We start from the raw sequence: 15929 nt of genomic DNA, 5'->3' as shown, positions 1-15929 counted from the left end.
ACAGTACACAGGATGTGCATAGGCCAGAGAGACTGACTGACTCTGTGCATCCTAACGCTCTCTAAATAGTGAGGTGGTGAGCTAGTTTGTTTTAAAGAAATAGCAATTCATGTGAGCCAAGACCTACTGCCCCCAGAAATAGCGTTGAAACAAAACTCTGTTTTTCACCTGTGACCCATTAATAGCTACTTTTGCATAAAATAAAATCCCGTGAATACCTGATGAATATTGAACAGATGTAATGAAGGACTACGTTGTAACTATAAAAAATGTTTAGTTTCTCATGTTGGGACCCATCAGGGCCCTTATTTTTATGATCTCTTGTGTCTCCTTTGTGACGTGTAAGGCAGATAACACAGATCTTGGTTTGTAATGCTTGGCCAAATAGCTCACAGTTCCCTTTGGTGATGCTCACCATTTTTAAAACAAACTAGCAAAATAATTGTCAGCCAGAACACACAAGAAAAGAACAGTCTGACTGAATAGCTAATATGGATTTGGATGCATACGTGAAGGTGACTAAATGGGAAAGAGGAAGGACTGTTTTCCTCTGAGGTGGGGGCTGGAGGGGAGGAGGAACACAAGGATTCCTGTGTTTTGTAATTTTGATGTGACCTATGGCTGTTTCATTTATTGTTTGATTTCTGCCATGCTCAGTAATTATATTCCCTCCCTTAGGCCTCCAAACGTTCCCCCTAAGCCCCAGAAACACAGGAAGTCCAGACCCCGCTCACAGTATAATGCTAAGTTGTTTAATGGGGATTTGGAAACATTCATCAAGGTACTGGCACCAGCCATCTGGGTGGCTGATCTCCACGCTTCTTACTATAATGGTCTCAGCCTCTCATAAAAGGAGGCAGGTCATTATGTCCAAGTCTGTCCTGGGGCTCTTTGCTTTCCCAGAAAATCAATATAATATTTCCTGAAGTCAGAGAGGAAAGAATATTTGGTTTGAGTGCCTTCAGAAGAAGGAATAAATGTGGGTATTATTATGCTGGCAAAAGAGAAAGCCCTCTTTCTTAAAAAAAAAAAAAAAGAGCCATATTTTGTGCAAAAAGGAAGAGAGCTACCTGATAAACTGTATCATTTCTACTCATGCAAATGAGATGGCACAAAATAGATCTTTAAAGCCCATTGTCAGGCGAGCTCTAAATTGCAGCCAGTTGTGATTTCCTATGACTTGAGGAATTCATTATATTGGATAAATTGTAAGACCCTGTGGTCTGTATCTTGTATCTCTGCTGTGTTTACTCTGTCTTCTTTTTCATCCTGTATTTCTGATAACGCTTCTAGCCGAGGACGAAGGAATTCACACGCGAGACACCAGGTACAGTGCTCGAGGGAAGTGAGGGCACAGCCTCTTTTGCTCTTGGTATCATTTTCAAATCACAGTCATGCTTGGCTTTAATTAGGTTTTTTAAGGTCTTTAAAAGAAAAGTGTTTGCCGTTGGAAATAAGACAGGCTTATAAATAGGCTTTACTTACAAAAGAGTTATAGAAATCAAACACTGATTTAAGAGGGGTAGTCCTCTAGTAAAACTGGGCAAACTCTTAGTTTTTATGTTATGCATTTGGCAAACGTACCCAACTGGGGTCAGGGACTTCTGTTAAGGAAAGTCAGTGTTATATACCAAATGCACATTTAATATTGAATTTTGGACCTTCACATAAGTTACACAAAAAAAGAGAAGAACTTGCTCTTTAATAGCTAATACTTTATGACATGGGATGCCGTGTTTCTGAAGACTAAAGTTATATAGGAAACAACATCCTTTATAACCTCCCTTAATAATATGTTACAGAGGTCTTACTAGCTTTAAAGACGGATCTTTTATTATTTATGCACTAATGGTTAAAAAATGTGTGTATGTGTGTGTGTGCACGCACATGGATGGACAGATAGACATACACATACGGACATACGTACATAGAGATAGAGATTAAAAACCTCTGGCAACCTTAAAAATGAGCCCTCACCTTGGATTTAAGTGAGAAGCCACCGGACAAGCTAAAGAGCAATCACAAATCCATTGCCATTAGCCTTAAACCCAGAAGAGCCTTACTGGCTCTAATTTAATATAAAATTATTGTCAAATTTGATTATCTAATTTCCCAGCCCAGGGCTTAACAAGCACGGGCAAATTAGATGGAAAGAAGGGAATGATAAAATGAAAGCACTGAGATGTGCAGCTGATGGCCTGGCAGAGAAAGAGCAGCTAGAAAAGCTCCAAGAAGCAGGCTATGGTTCCATTATGTTTGATAACACAGTACACGAGTGACTGCTTAAGGTGATAGGGAAGCACATGTTTTGAAAAGATGTTTCATTAAGAACAGTTAAAGGAATATAAAAATAGATTTAGAAAACAAATTTCTTCTGTATAGCACAGGGAACTATAACCAATATGTGGTAATAACCTTTAGTGAAAGAGAATATGAAGGGGGAGGGTGTAGCTCAGTGGTAGAGCATGTGCTAAGCATGCACAGGTCCTGGGTTCCATCCCCAGCGCCGCCGTCAAACTAAATAGATAAATAAACCCAATTACCTCCCTCCCTGCAAAAACAAAAAAAAACAAAAAAAACAAATATATGTATGTGTATGCATGACTGGGACATTGTGCTGTCCCAGAAACTGACACACTGTAACTGACTGTATTTCAAAAAAAAAAAAAAAAAAAAACCAGTTAAAGGAAGCCAAATTTGGGCACCAAAGAAGGAGTAAACCAGTTATCATAGAAGATTCACGTATGTGAGCTCCTCTTTGTCCCAGGCTAATATATTAAAGAATCTTTCTCTACACTTCTGGGAAGTGCTCAGTCAGTTGAGGTCCCCACAGTGTCGCTGAGAGATAGCAGGAGCAGAACCATTTTCCCTCTGTGTCCCACAGGGAAACTGAGGCACCAAGGGGTTTGTTTGAATGGTCAATGGAGCACATCCCATTGTTTTCAATTCTTGTAAAATATTTTCTACCAAAGCATCTGGCATCCTTGAAAATAAATTGAAAAACATGCACATTCATTACTTTTTGACTCCAGAATTTATTATATCTGAATGAAATACCAGTAGCTGAAAGATTAGCGATTACCTGAGTAAGTGTAAAGAAGAAAATATTTTTGAAATAATATGAAAACCTAAGACATTTTTATTTACAACCGTCCTAGTGCAAACATTTTCCTTTTAACAACCTTTTATTCTTTGTTTTTCTTTTTGTTTTAGTACTAAGTTCAAGCCGAGTTGCAACCTAATATTCTCCTTTTATCATTTACATTTAAGTATTTGTTGCTCTTTTAGATGACAGTGCTATAGGAATTGTTCATTATAAAGGTCACTTCACCTAAAACAGACTTGTGACGTAAAGAAAAATCCCCTCTCATATTCAGTAAGTTTTAATGTAATCACATTGCTGTTTTTGAACCAACTAGTCGACACTGAAAAGAGTTTTTATTCTTAAGAACCTTCTTTAAGAAATTAATCAACTTTACGCTCCTAAAACAAATTGACTAATTACAGAAACTTAATACAAGCTCCAGAAATAACTGAACCATTAACTGGTTTATACACTGATTAGATTGTCTTAAAACCTACAATGAAACTATTCCTCGAGAAGTATATTACCTGCTCTAGGAATAGTGAAAATTTAGATCGCTGAACCACATTATTCCCACTTCTTAGGTTAGTGGACTCTGAACTGTTCTAATATGTTTAGAGAACCAAATTCTTCTTGTGTTTCAGAGTAGAATTCCTCATGAATTAGTACCTGATTTCAGCAAATCATTTTGAACCTCCATGTTTCCTTTACAGCTCTAATTCATGAAAGAGCAGAGTCTTAAAAGTACATGAAAAATAACTCCAGAGCCAGTAACCTTTCTTAACACCATGGAGTGCATGGCATTGATACATATTTAACTGTGACCTCAGCAGCTCCTTCATCTCCTTTGTCATCCTATAATGTCTTAAAAGATTTGCAGAATTCACATTTGTTCAGTAGAGTGCACTGACTCTTTTGCAAGATGGTGGGGAAAGAAAGCCAAGAAATGTTCCTTCCTAAGAAAATGAAGTCTTACGGGGTGCACATGGGCACCGTTTTTTCCTCAATCATTAAAACATGAAAAAATAAAAATGAAAAATCTGTAAGGATGAGTAAGTTCTGATGCAAACTAAATAAATACATGGCACATTATGAGCATCTACAAAGCAATTCTCATATCACGCATTACACGGAAATGCATAAGCCCTTTTATGACCGTCATCGTCTAGATGTAACAGAGAGGATCCTGAGATGGCTGGAAGGTCATGTCTGGTAACTAACACGGTCATTTAGTACTAAGATGCTATGCTTAGAATACACAGCATTCTCTTCAGGTTCATGAGATTAATTACTTGTATAAATAACCTTTTTTTATTTAAATGAGTGATTTACGTATTCATTTTGGTATGTGAGCCTAAGTACAAGTAGAAGCGATGAATTAACTGTGACATCTTCAGGCACAGCAGAGTAAGCTGAAACATGATTGCCTTCAACGTATTTAATTTGGTTTGCCCCAGAACTGAAATGTAACTTTGGTTAAATATAATTTTATATTTGTTCCTTGTGGAATATTTTAGAGGGAGTGTATTTGGAAATGATCATCTAAAAGAGTAAAAGAAAATCACTCTTTAATTAGGGCTAAACTGTGAGGTTTGTTATCTTGTGTGATGTGCACCTCTCCTTTACGGTTAACTGGTCTCCATCTCTTTACCCAGGATTCAGGACAGATCATCCCCCTCATTGTGGAAAGCTGTATTCGGTTCATCAACCTGTATGGTAAGCCATGAACTACAACATCTTCTTATTTTAAAAAAAAAATTATGAGAAATATTTTAGTAAGCATGTCTTTCCTTTTAACACTTAATCGTTGGGGAAAGGGGCACCTGGAGGATATAATGGGACTGTTTATCCTTTTTCCCTTCTATTCTCTGTAGGTCTTCAGCATCAGGGGATTTTCAGAGTGTCTGGTTCCCAAGTGGAAGTCAATGATATTAAAAATTCATTTGAGAGAGGTAATTGCACATCTGTATCTATAAGCAAACCTTGTTAAAAAGTCATCCTTTTCGGTAGAGTGAAGTGGCAAACTCATTCTGTCTATCTCAAAACCTTTCACTGCATTTACTTCATTTGGGATGTTAGGAATCTATTTAGAATAGCTGAGAAATGAAGCCAAAATCATAAGGCTTTGTTATTGAGTCTAGAAAAGCAGATGAGTTTTGTGTTCTGGTTTGGGACCGGCACTGATCATCCTCAGCACGTTGTCAAAGGTGGCGCATGAAAGGCAGGAACGGCCTGGGCCTGCACAGCAGGTGTTGGAGGTGACTCATCCCCGCTTCATGTCTGTTTCCTTTGTCAGGAACTCTCCTTCCTCTTATTACCATCCCCAAACTCCTTTCCTGTTGCCCGAGTTGGTGCCTTACTCTTGTTCCCACTTGGTTGCTGAATAAGTCCTCGTCAGCTGTTCGTCAGCACATTATGATTAGCAAAACCATACATCAGGCAGACCTAGAATCAGACCATCCTCTTTCATTTACTGATCACGTGATTTAGGTCAAGTTACTCATCTCTCAGTTTTCTCATCTACAGAATTCTAGGATTAGGGTGAGGATTGGGTATAATCCATGAAAGTGCCTAACTCTTTCGTGGTGGCTCGTAGCTATTCATGCTCTCCAATTATAATGATTCGTATTATGTCTACTTCTGGATATATCTGCTCTATCCCCCCTCTGCTCAGATGTCAAGCCAAGGATGCAGAGGGAGGGGCATCAAGGCTTGGACACAGGGCAGACTCTCTCTGTCCCATCCGCCCTGACCCAGACTTGGCACAGAGCCCTTGAAAGTTTGAAACCTTGGTTGAAGAGGTAAACTTGGAGCCAGACTGTTTTTCCTGTTCCAAATCCTCTGACTGATATGATGTATAGAGCAGAGCCGCCTCCCCGCTCAACAGCTAAGTGTTCCAAGTCTCTCGCATGGACCATATTCAGGATAAATGGAAATGGAGTAAAGCTTCAGATTCCTGTGCCAACCACCAAAGGCAAAATGCCGTATTATTTTTCTTTGGAAATTCCCCTGGTATTTATTGTTTGTTTGTGATCTCTTTGGGTAAGGCTTTCTCACAGTCGGCAAAAAAAAATATTTTGGTGAGTTCATGTTCAATGATTTCCTTCCTGAGAAGCAGAGAAAAAGGAACCACAGGTCCCTGAACATAAACTGGCTCAAGAGACACCCCCCCCCCCAAAAAAAAGTTAAAATGCAATACACAGTTTTTGTGAACTTTAGAAGAGAAGAGCAGACCTCTGAATTAAAAAGTGGAATTCAGTTTAAGGCTATATATTATTTTGTACTTCTTAAGGATTTTATCTCAGTTTAATTCTCAGGGAGGTGGACTAGCCCGGACAGTCACCTAGTATTTTTAAAGTGCATACCAAAAAAAATCATATAATTTCATGTTTGTGAGATACTTTTTAAATTTCCACTTTTTATTCAAATTCCTTGGTACTGTTAAGGGTGCATTTTCAGATTCCTCTGTCTGATTTCGAAATCTCCCCTGCTGAACATGGCTTTCAAGTGTGCCGTGAACACCACTACACCACTCTGAGAAACATTTATTTAATTATATGTATTCATAGTTAGATGAATCCTATAATATTTCTTACAAATTTTGCTGATCCATATAGCATAGCCAGACAGGCCTATATTGTTTCTTTCTCCCAGTAGGATAAGAAACACAGAATGTCGTATTTGAATTCGTGTCAAAATAAGATGACAGATTTTAGCATTTAAAAAAAAAAAAAGTTGGGTCAAATTATAAATCCCACAGTATTTTATTTTAAGATTTGGGTAATTTGTAAGGGATTATTTGGTAGCATAAGATCTAAAAAAAGCTTTATTTTAGCCAGCTATTTTTAAGTTAATCATGGGGTGGGATATCTAAACCAATTATTTTAATTTTAGTACCATGTAATCTTCCATAAAGTGTAATTAAAAGATACGTGTATATATAGAAATGTGTGTGTGAGTATAGAAACATATTTTTGTTCAGAGAAAAAAATGAGAAGCAATGTGCATGGAACTAATTTTTTTTGTTTTTTGTTTTTTTTTTTAGGCGAAAACCCTTTGGCTGATGACCAGAGTAACCATGATATTAACTCGGTTGCTGGCGTTCTGAAGCTCTATTTCCGTGGGCTGGAAAACCCCCTCTTTCCTAAGGAAAGATTTAATGATCTGATTTCTTGTATCAGTAAGTGGATTTTTTTTTTTTTCTGATTCTTTTCCCACTAGAATTATTTCACTAACCAATTTCCTGGAAAAGGCAGTGGCCCCTCTCCACATATCCTCCCCCACCATCACCACCAAATTTCTAAGACCATTTGTTTTCTCTCTGGATCCAGCGTGAGTCATCCTCCTAGCTGTGGCCTCGCCCTTCACTGAGTGGGCCCTGCTCCTGAACGTCCTCAGGCTCCACAGCGCATGAGAGCTTCCCACTTAGTGGCTGGAATAGAGCAGAGGGGCAGGTACCACACAGCTGAAGGGGAGGAGGAAGCTGTCATCCTGGCAGTGTCACTGCTTTTTGGCTCTTGGTTCTTGGTTTTCTCCACCAATCTTAGGAGTGGAGTAATTTATCCCACTTTTGAATGTTACTTCAAGAAATAAGGTTTCAGTGCAGGAACACCAGGTGGTAACTGTCTGCCAGGGGGCATCCCCAGCACGTAGGCAGAGTTGCTCTGGGGCTGTGTATGATACAGTGTGAAACCCATAATCGTCAGCAATAAAGCACTGCTGTTTTCTTCAGGGGGTGGAGGGCTTTTGACACTCCAGGGAGGAAGGGGAAAATAATGATCCTGAGAATTAGGTATATAACCATAGTTGCGTACCCTGCATCTGTAAATGCAGTGTCCCTTTAAGTCCAAGTTCCCAGGCAAGGGTGTAGAGCTGACTTAAATCATGTAATGAGGCCTTTCATAAGAATCAAGCTTTACTCTAATGAGCAAGCCTCCTCCCCGAATCAACAGGTCCAGTTGACTTCAGAAAATCTCTCTGCTCACCCTCCCTTCCCCATTCCAGTGCCTTGGTTTCTCACTGGGATTGCTGTTACAGTCTCTTAAATGGAGACTCTACTTCGAGGTTTTGCCCTCTTTCCTTACCCACCCTCCCCCAACCCGCACACACACATCATTTCATCTTTCACATGGCAGCTAGATTCGAAAGGGCAAATAGTGTTCTATCCCCATCCCCACCCCCCCACCCCCACCCTACTGTTTAAAACCTATCTCAGTATTCTCCACCTGAAAACAAACTCCTTTGTATGGCCGATTTATAGAATGAAATTCTTCCTCTATCTGTATTACTTCTATACACTCATCTTCTGCCACCTACCCTATTGACTTTCTTTTTTTTTTTTTTTTTTTTCAATTGAAGTATGATCAGTTATAATATATCAATTTCTGGTGGACAGCATAATGTCACAGTCATGTGTGTATATATGTATTCACATTTTTTATATTCTTTTTCATTAAAGGTTTTTACAAGATACTGAATACCTTTAGTTCCCTGTGCTATACAGAAGAAATTTGTTTTTTATCTATTTTTATATAGAGTGGTTATCATTTGCATATCTCAAACTCCCAAATTTATCCCTTCCCACCCCCTTTCCCCTGGTAACGGCAAGATTGTTTACTGTGTCTGTGAGTCTCTTTCTGTTTTGTAGATGAGTTCATTAGCGTCCTCTTTTTTCTTTTCCTTTTTTTTTTTTTTTTAAGATTCCACATATAAGTGGTATCATATGGTATTTTTAATTCTCTTTCTGGCTTACTTCACTTAGAGTGATGATCTCCAGGTCCATTTCTGTTGCTGCCAATGGCATTATTTTATTCTTTCTATGGCTGAGTAGTATTCCATTGTACAAATATTACCAGAACTTCTTTATTCAGTCATCTCATGGACATTTAGGTTGCTTCCATGTCTTGGCTATTGTATATAGTGCTGCTATGAACATTTGGGTGCATGTATCTTTTTGAATTAGAGTTCCTTCCTGATATATGCCCAGGAGTAAGATTGCTGGATCATATGGTAAGTCTGTTTTTAGTCTTTTGAGGAATTTCCATACTGTTTTCCATAATGGCTGCACCAAACTACATTCCCCAGCAGTGTAGGAGGGTTCCCTTTTCTTCACACCCCCTCCAGCATGTATCATTTGTGGGCTTTTGAATGATGGCCATTCTGACTGGTGTGAGGTGATACCTCATTTTAGTTTTGATTTGCATTTCTCTGATAATTAGCGATATCGAGCATTTTTTCATGTACCTATTGGCCATTTGTAAGTCTTCATTGGAGAATTATTTATTTAGATCTTCTGCCCATTTTTGGATTGAGTTGTTTGGGTTTTTTGTTATTAAGTTATATGAATTGTTTATATATTCTGGGAATTAAACCTTTGTCAGTCACATCATTTGCAAATATTTTCTCCCATTCTGTATGTTGCCATTTCGTTTTGCTTATGATTTCCTTTGCTGTGCAAAAGCTTATAAGTTTCATTATGTCCCATTTGTTTATTTTTTATTTTATTTCTATTACTTGGGTAGACTGCCCTAGGAGAACATTGCTAAGATTTATGTCAGAGAATGTTTTGCCTATGTTTTCTTCTAGAAGGTTTACAGTGTCTTGTCTTATATTTAAGTCTTTAAGCCATTTTGAGTTTATTTTTGTGTATGGTGTGAGGGAGTGTTCCAATTTTATTGATTTACATGTGGCTGTCCAGTTTTCCCAGCACCACTTGCTGAAGAGACTGCCTTTTCTCCATTGTATATTCTTACCATCTTTGTTGAAGATTAATTGACCATAGGTGTGTAGGTTTATTTCTGGGCTCTCTGTTCTGTTCCATTGATCCATATGTCTGTTTTTGTACCAATACCATGACGCTTTGATTACTGTAGTTACGTAGTATTATCTGAAGTCTAGGAGGGTTATTCCTCCAGCTTCATTCTTTATTTTCAATTATGCTGTGGCATTTCTGGGTCTTTTGTGATTCCATGTAAATTTCATGATTATTTGTTCTAGTTCTGTGAAGAATTTCCTGGGTAATTTGATAGGGATGGCATTAAATCTGCAGATTGCCTTGGGTAGTATGGCCATTTTAACAATATTAATTCTTCCAATCCAAGAACATGGGGTATCTTTCCACTTATTTAAGTCATCTTTAGTTTCCTTCGTCAGCATTTTGTAGTTTTCCTTGTGTAAGTCTTTCACCTCCTTCTACCCTACTGACTTTCTATTTCAACAGCAGCAGCCTAGAGGGGAGGGTGTAGCTCAGTGGTAGAGGTCCTGGGTTCAATCCTCAGTACCTCCATTAAAAATAAACAAATAAATAAATGGACCTAATTCCCCACAGACACACACTTACAAACAGAAACACAGCAAACAACAGCAGCATGTAGGCTTGCCAGGCCATTTCCCACCTCCGTGCCTTGGCCCTTGCTGTTCCATCTGCTGTTACTGGTAGCCGTTTGACATCCACTAGGAAGGATTTGCTGAACTGACAACTCCTCCCAGCACCCAAGGCAGCATTAGTCACTTTCTCCTCTACTAATGTTCCACCGTGTACATATGTCTGTAATTTTTCTTAAAGCCCCACATTACAATTTTTCTAACTTCTCTGTCTCCCTCTGCTAGAGACAGCGTTTAGGGAAGAGGCTAGGAATGTAGGCTGTGGATTCCAATAGCCTAGATCCAAATCCTGTGTCCAGATTGCTCACCAGCAAGTTTCTGAACCTCTCTGCACCTTAGTTTCATCATCTATAAAATAGGGAGATCACGAGTCCATATAGCATAGGGTTGTGAGAATTTAATGAGTTAATACACATAAAGTGCCAAGAAGAGTGCGTGGCGTGGAGTATATTCAATGGAAGGCCTACATTTAGCTCCACAAGCGTGTGAGGTCTTGATGGATTATTGTTTTGTAGCCCCAGCACTTGGCATAGTTAACTCTAGGCATATGGTGAGTGCATAATTCATCGCTGTTAAATAGAATTTAAATGAAATGAAGAGTCAAGATTCCACCAAAATTATTGTGTTGGCATCCATGCCTCAAATCCTAGATCTCATTGGGCATGAATTCCCCAGTCATAACTCCCTCCACCCCAACCCCATGCAGTCTGACATCCTGTGTGGAGCTCAGAAACACGCCAGCGTGTCCTTTCCAAGGCCCTCATGTAGTCTGAGTCACTGCAGCAGCCTCTGACCCAGCTGGAAAGAACCAGGAAGGAGGTTGTCACACTTCTGGAATTCTCCTTTGGCCATGTGCAAAGATTTCCCTCACAGCCTAGCCAGAAAGTTTAAATCTGGAAAAATGATAAGCACTCTCTATCGCTTAGTGGTTTTCTAGGTACATACATTGTCAGCATTTGCGTTTACATGTAGCAGCTTGGCTAGAGAACACTGGGCTACGTGGTCAGGAGCTATTGTAAAATCACATCACACTTTCATTGGATGAGAAATAGTATTTCCTCATGGTTCTTAAAAGCTGAATCCTCAGAGTAAGAAAGGTTTAGGTTCAAATCCTAGCTTCCCGCTTAACAGCTTTATTGAGCTTGGGCAGAGATCAGTATTTATAATCTCTTTAAGTATCTGTTTCTTTATCTACTTCATAGAGTGTGTGTGAAGAAGAAAGGAGATAATTTCATACAGAGTGTTTCAGCATCATGCCTGGCACACAGTAAGCCTCAACAGATATTGCTAGCTGTCATGGTTACAGCTATTACAGCTACTCGGGTCACATGTGCCAGTACCTCAGTTAGCCATTTACCAGTTTATCTGTCCAGCTAAATATCTGTTTCTTTGCCGTAATTACCTCAGGTGCATTTAGAAATGATGTTAGTTTAACCCAGAAGTGGTGTTGGTTCCAACACGATTTTTCCCAGCACGTGAAATGTTTTGTAACAATCAAAGACAAGCTTTCTCACAATCAACTATGGAGCAAACAAGGAAGAACATAAGGGAAAAAATGAAAAAACTGCAGAAGTATCTTTCTTTCACACAAGCAGTGCCTTCCATGAAATGCTGTGGGTGCAAATGAAGAAGAAAAACACCAAGACACCTCTCCTGTACTTAAGCAATGGAGTAATGAAAAACAAGTATGAATTAATAATCCTTGGGTTAATCTTGATGATAATAGTCTCTGTTGGAAATGAATACCCTCCAGGACCCACATCTCAAAAGAAGCAGGACCCCCCAGGGATTAAGGCTGCTAAGGATGCCGGCGCTCGCACCGGTAGAGGCTTAACTGTGCGAGTCATTTAAGTAGTGTTGTTAATGTTCTGTCAGCGCTGCAGTTACAGAGCTTCAGAGGTACGGAGTAGTCGCTCCCAACCCTACTTTTCCCTGTAAGTCTCGTTATTTTCAGTGCATAGGTTTGCAGAATGGGGTGTTTTTCAAGAACACTTGATGGCACTATGTCTAACAGTCCCTTTTCTTCCAACATCTAATCTCTTTAAAAGAGGAGATTCCTGGCTGTTACTGATACCTCAATGACCCAATGACCATCAGTAGGTGTAAAATTTCTTTTAGAGGTGATGAAAATATTCTATAATTGATCAGTCATATTGATCAATCAGATTTCTCAATTCTAAATGCATTAAAAACTATCAAATTGTACACTTTAAATATGTGAATGACATGATATATGAATTATATCTCAATAAATCTATTATTAAAATTATCATACCTACTATATGCAGAATAGATAAACAAGGACCTACTGTACAGCACAGGGAACTATATCCAATGACTTGTAATAACCTGTAATGAAAAAGAATATATGTATTTATATAACTGAATCACTATGCCGTACACCAGAAACTAACATGACATTGTAAATCAACTATACTTCAATCAAAAAAAATTATAACACCATATTTGCTCTTTATAAACCACTTTTTCAGCTTAATAGGATTATTAACATATTCCCACATCTCTAAGTATTTTTCAAAATATAGCTTTTAGTGGCCAAGTAATGGGTTTTATTTGATTTTTTTAAATCCCCTAGTTTTAGTTTAGGCTGTTTCCAGTGATTTTGCAGTTCTACAGAATACCATGATGAGCCTCTTGGTAGATAAGTCCATTTGCCTGTATTTTGACCGTTTCATGAAAAAAGCTTTTGAACTCTTCCTGGCCCTGCAGTGTCTTTTTGTTGCTAAAAATTCTTTCGGCTTTATTGCCATACATGGTAGCTTTCTCTTTGAACTCTAAATTTCTTTTTGATGCCTTATAATGATTTTCTTAAAGATTCCTTTTATCCTTGAAAACATTTAATAGGATTAGTATCTGCCCTCAATAGGTAATCCTTCCCAGACTAAGACTCAGTTTCCTTATTGACCTGGAGATGATAACTCAGCAGGAGGAGAGACACTATTTATATACTTGTATCTACCGTGTTGCTATTTAACTAGGAAAGAACACAATGGCATGTTTCACCGAAGTCAAATCTGTAAATGGTTAATTAGAGAGATTTATAAGCAGTTCATTTCTTGCTTAAAAAAAACAGCTGACAGATCATCCCGAGGCTAGGCTAAGATCCATCCAGATGTACTAGAACATCTCTGTTTTTCTCTTTCCCTTTCATTCATACACACACACTACCACACACACAGCTGATTGACCTTGACATTATTAGAACCTAACTATGAACTTAAAAATCCCCTGGCACTGGTAAATTCGCCTTGATTACTATTTTTCAGGCTAGGGAGCTCAGAAATATTTGTGTACCTGCTCTTACATAAGCCATTTCTAAATGTGACCACCAAGGAATTTCCTTTCCCTATTTTCATACTAAAAGATAAATTTGCATCTTGTAATTTCTTTATTTTCTGACAAACAAACACTTCTACAAATAGTGCCACAGAAGAACTGGCATTTCTCAAGTAATGGCCATTTGAACTTTCTGCCATTTTCTGAATTAACTTGTGTTTGGCGGTGAATTTGTCACACAGGTTTACGTGGAGCTGTCAAACCCCTGTGCTGGGAAGTTGGCATGCTGACACGGGAACCTTGCAGCGCTAGAAAAAAGAACATAAATTAGCCTAGGGAGCTTTGAACATGTGACCGAGATTGGATGAATGCCACTTTTACCTAATTACATGAGATGCTGAAGTGTGGAAACAAAGCCCAGAGTAAAAGAAATCCAGATGAAAGACTGATTTTCCTCACTGACAACTTTTCTGGGGAGAAGAAAAGATCCGTCTTTTCCTGCAGCATAAAATTGTGAGAGACCCTGAATTGCCACACTCAGAGCCAGCTGGGAATGCACATTAGTCAGAGTGTCCATAGCAACCATAAATTCTGACCCACTGACTGGACTCAGGAGAGCAAATGAGTCATTTGTACCAGAGCGAGTCTCCCATAGGATGTGCGCTGCAAGTCTGTTGAGCACCCAGCCTGGTGGCATCTGAGTCTTGCTCACAGCCACTGTGGTCTGGCCTCTGGGACACGTAGATTTGCTACTACTTCAGCAATGTCAGCAATTCTGTTTTGCTTTGGTTTATATTTAGTAGGGTTGCAGAGAATGCCTTCCTTACATAATTTTATCTAGTCTTTTTTTGTTAGCATCATTTTTTTTTTTACATTCCTGTTGCTTTTCTAGAACTCCTGAAATCTTCCCTTGGTATCTCACAGGGCCCCTCACCCCTATTCTTTTTCAGTTTTATTATTGTGGTAAAATATACATAACATAGAATTTACCATTTTAATCAATTTTAAATATACAGTTCAATGGAGAACAAACTTATGGTTACCAAAGGGGAAAGCGGGGGTAGAGGGGAGGATACATTAGGAGTTTGGAGTTAACATATATACGCATTAAGATATATAAAATAGATAAACAACAAGGACCTACTGTACAGCACAGGGAACTATATTCAATATCTTGTAATAACCTATAATAAAAATCTGAAAAAGAATAGGCATATATATGTACAGCTGAATCACTCTGCTGTACACCTGAAACTAACACAATATTGTAAATTAACTTCTTCAATTAAAAAAAAAAGAAAAAGATGGACACTTCAGTGGATTAAATACATTCATATTGTTTTGCATCTATCTGCAGAACCTTTTTATCATGCCAAACTGAAACTCCACCCATTAAACAGTGACTATCCGCTCCTACCTCCCTCTGGCTTCTGACAACCACCGTTCTACTTTCTGTCTCTATGAATTTGATTACTCTAGATACCTCATATAAGTGGAATTACACAATATTTGTGTGTAGCTTTTTGTGTCTGACTTATTTCACTTAGCAGAGTGTCTTCAAGGTTCCTCCATGTTGTAGCATGTGTTAGAATTCTCTTCCTTTTTAAGGCCAAGTAAGATTTCATTGTGTGTATATACCACATTTTTCATCCACTCATCCATCAAGAGATATTTGGGTTATTTCCAACTCTTGATTATTACAAATAATGCTACTATGAAGTTGGTATATGAATATCTGTTCCCCCCAATTCTTTCTAAATAAAATTTTGAGACTACCTTTAAGGAGTAGAGGAACTAAGTTTAGAACTGAGAAGTAGGAACAAGAGGATCTTGGGTTAAGGTTAAGCCTCTTGGAAGTAATGCCTTTATACTCTTCTAGCCTAAAAATGACTGGTCCCCCTATGGGTTTGGACAAATATTAAAAATCAGTACTACAGTAACAGTGGTTCCTTTTGCATTCATTCTTTTCCTTTTGTTCTTTAACTTTAGGACCCAAAAACTAGCTTTAAGATACTAAAACCCTCTCTCTGATCATTAACCTTAATCTTAATCTGGGGGTTAGCTTGGAGAAGCAGTAGACTGAACTCTTGAAACACCCCAGATCCTCTGTAAACAATGGCAGAAGTTTTTTGTTGTTTTGTTCTTAATCATAAACCCAATATGG

The 15929-nt window shown here is 38.5% G+C and overlaps 1 protein-coding gene across 2 annotated transcripts in view; it reads left to right on the top strand.

Annotated features, from left to right (window-relative positions):
- The window catches only part of SRGAP1 (SLIT-ROBO Rho GTPase activating protein 1), a 248081-nt gene that overhangs the window by 207362 nt on the left and 24790 nt on the right, over positions 1-15929 (top strand). Inside the window, exons 12-15 of one of the 2 annotated variants that reach the window (XM_031462764.2) lie at positions 1294-1327; positions 4741-4801; positions 4960-5037; positions 7131-7265. In XM_031462764.2, coding sequence (XP_031318624.1) covers positions 1294-1327; positions 4741-4801; positions 4960-5037; positions 7131-7265 — 308 coding nt within the window. Of the gene's footprint in view, positions 1-678; positions 782-1293; positions 1328-4740; positions 4802-4959; positions 5038-7130; positions 7266-15929 lie in introns of both variants that reach the window. The other variant, XM_010980295.3, reaches the window with a different exon arrangement.

This window comes from Camelus dromedarius, chromosome 11, assembly GCF_036321535.1.
Source record: "Camelus dromedarius isolate mCamDro1 chromosome 11, mCamDro1.pat, whole genome shotgun sequence".
NCBI lineage: Eukaryota > Metazoa > Chordata > Mammalia > Artiodactyla > Camelidae > Camelus > Camelus dromedarius.
The sequence above is the reverse complement of the archived record's forward strand: the minus strand, read 5'-3'. Positions and strand labels throughout refer to the sequence as shown.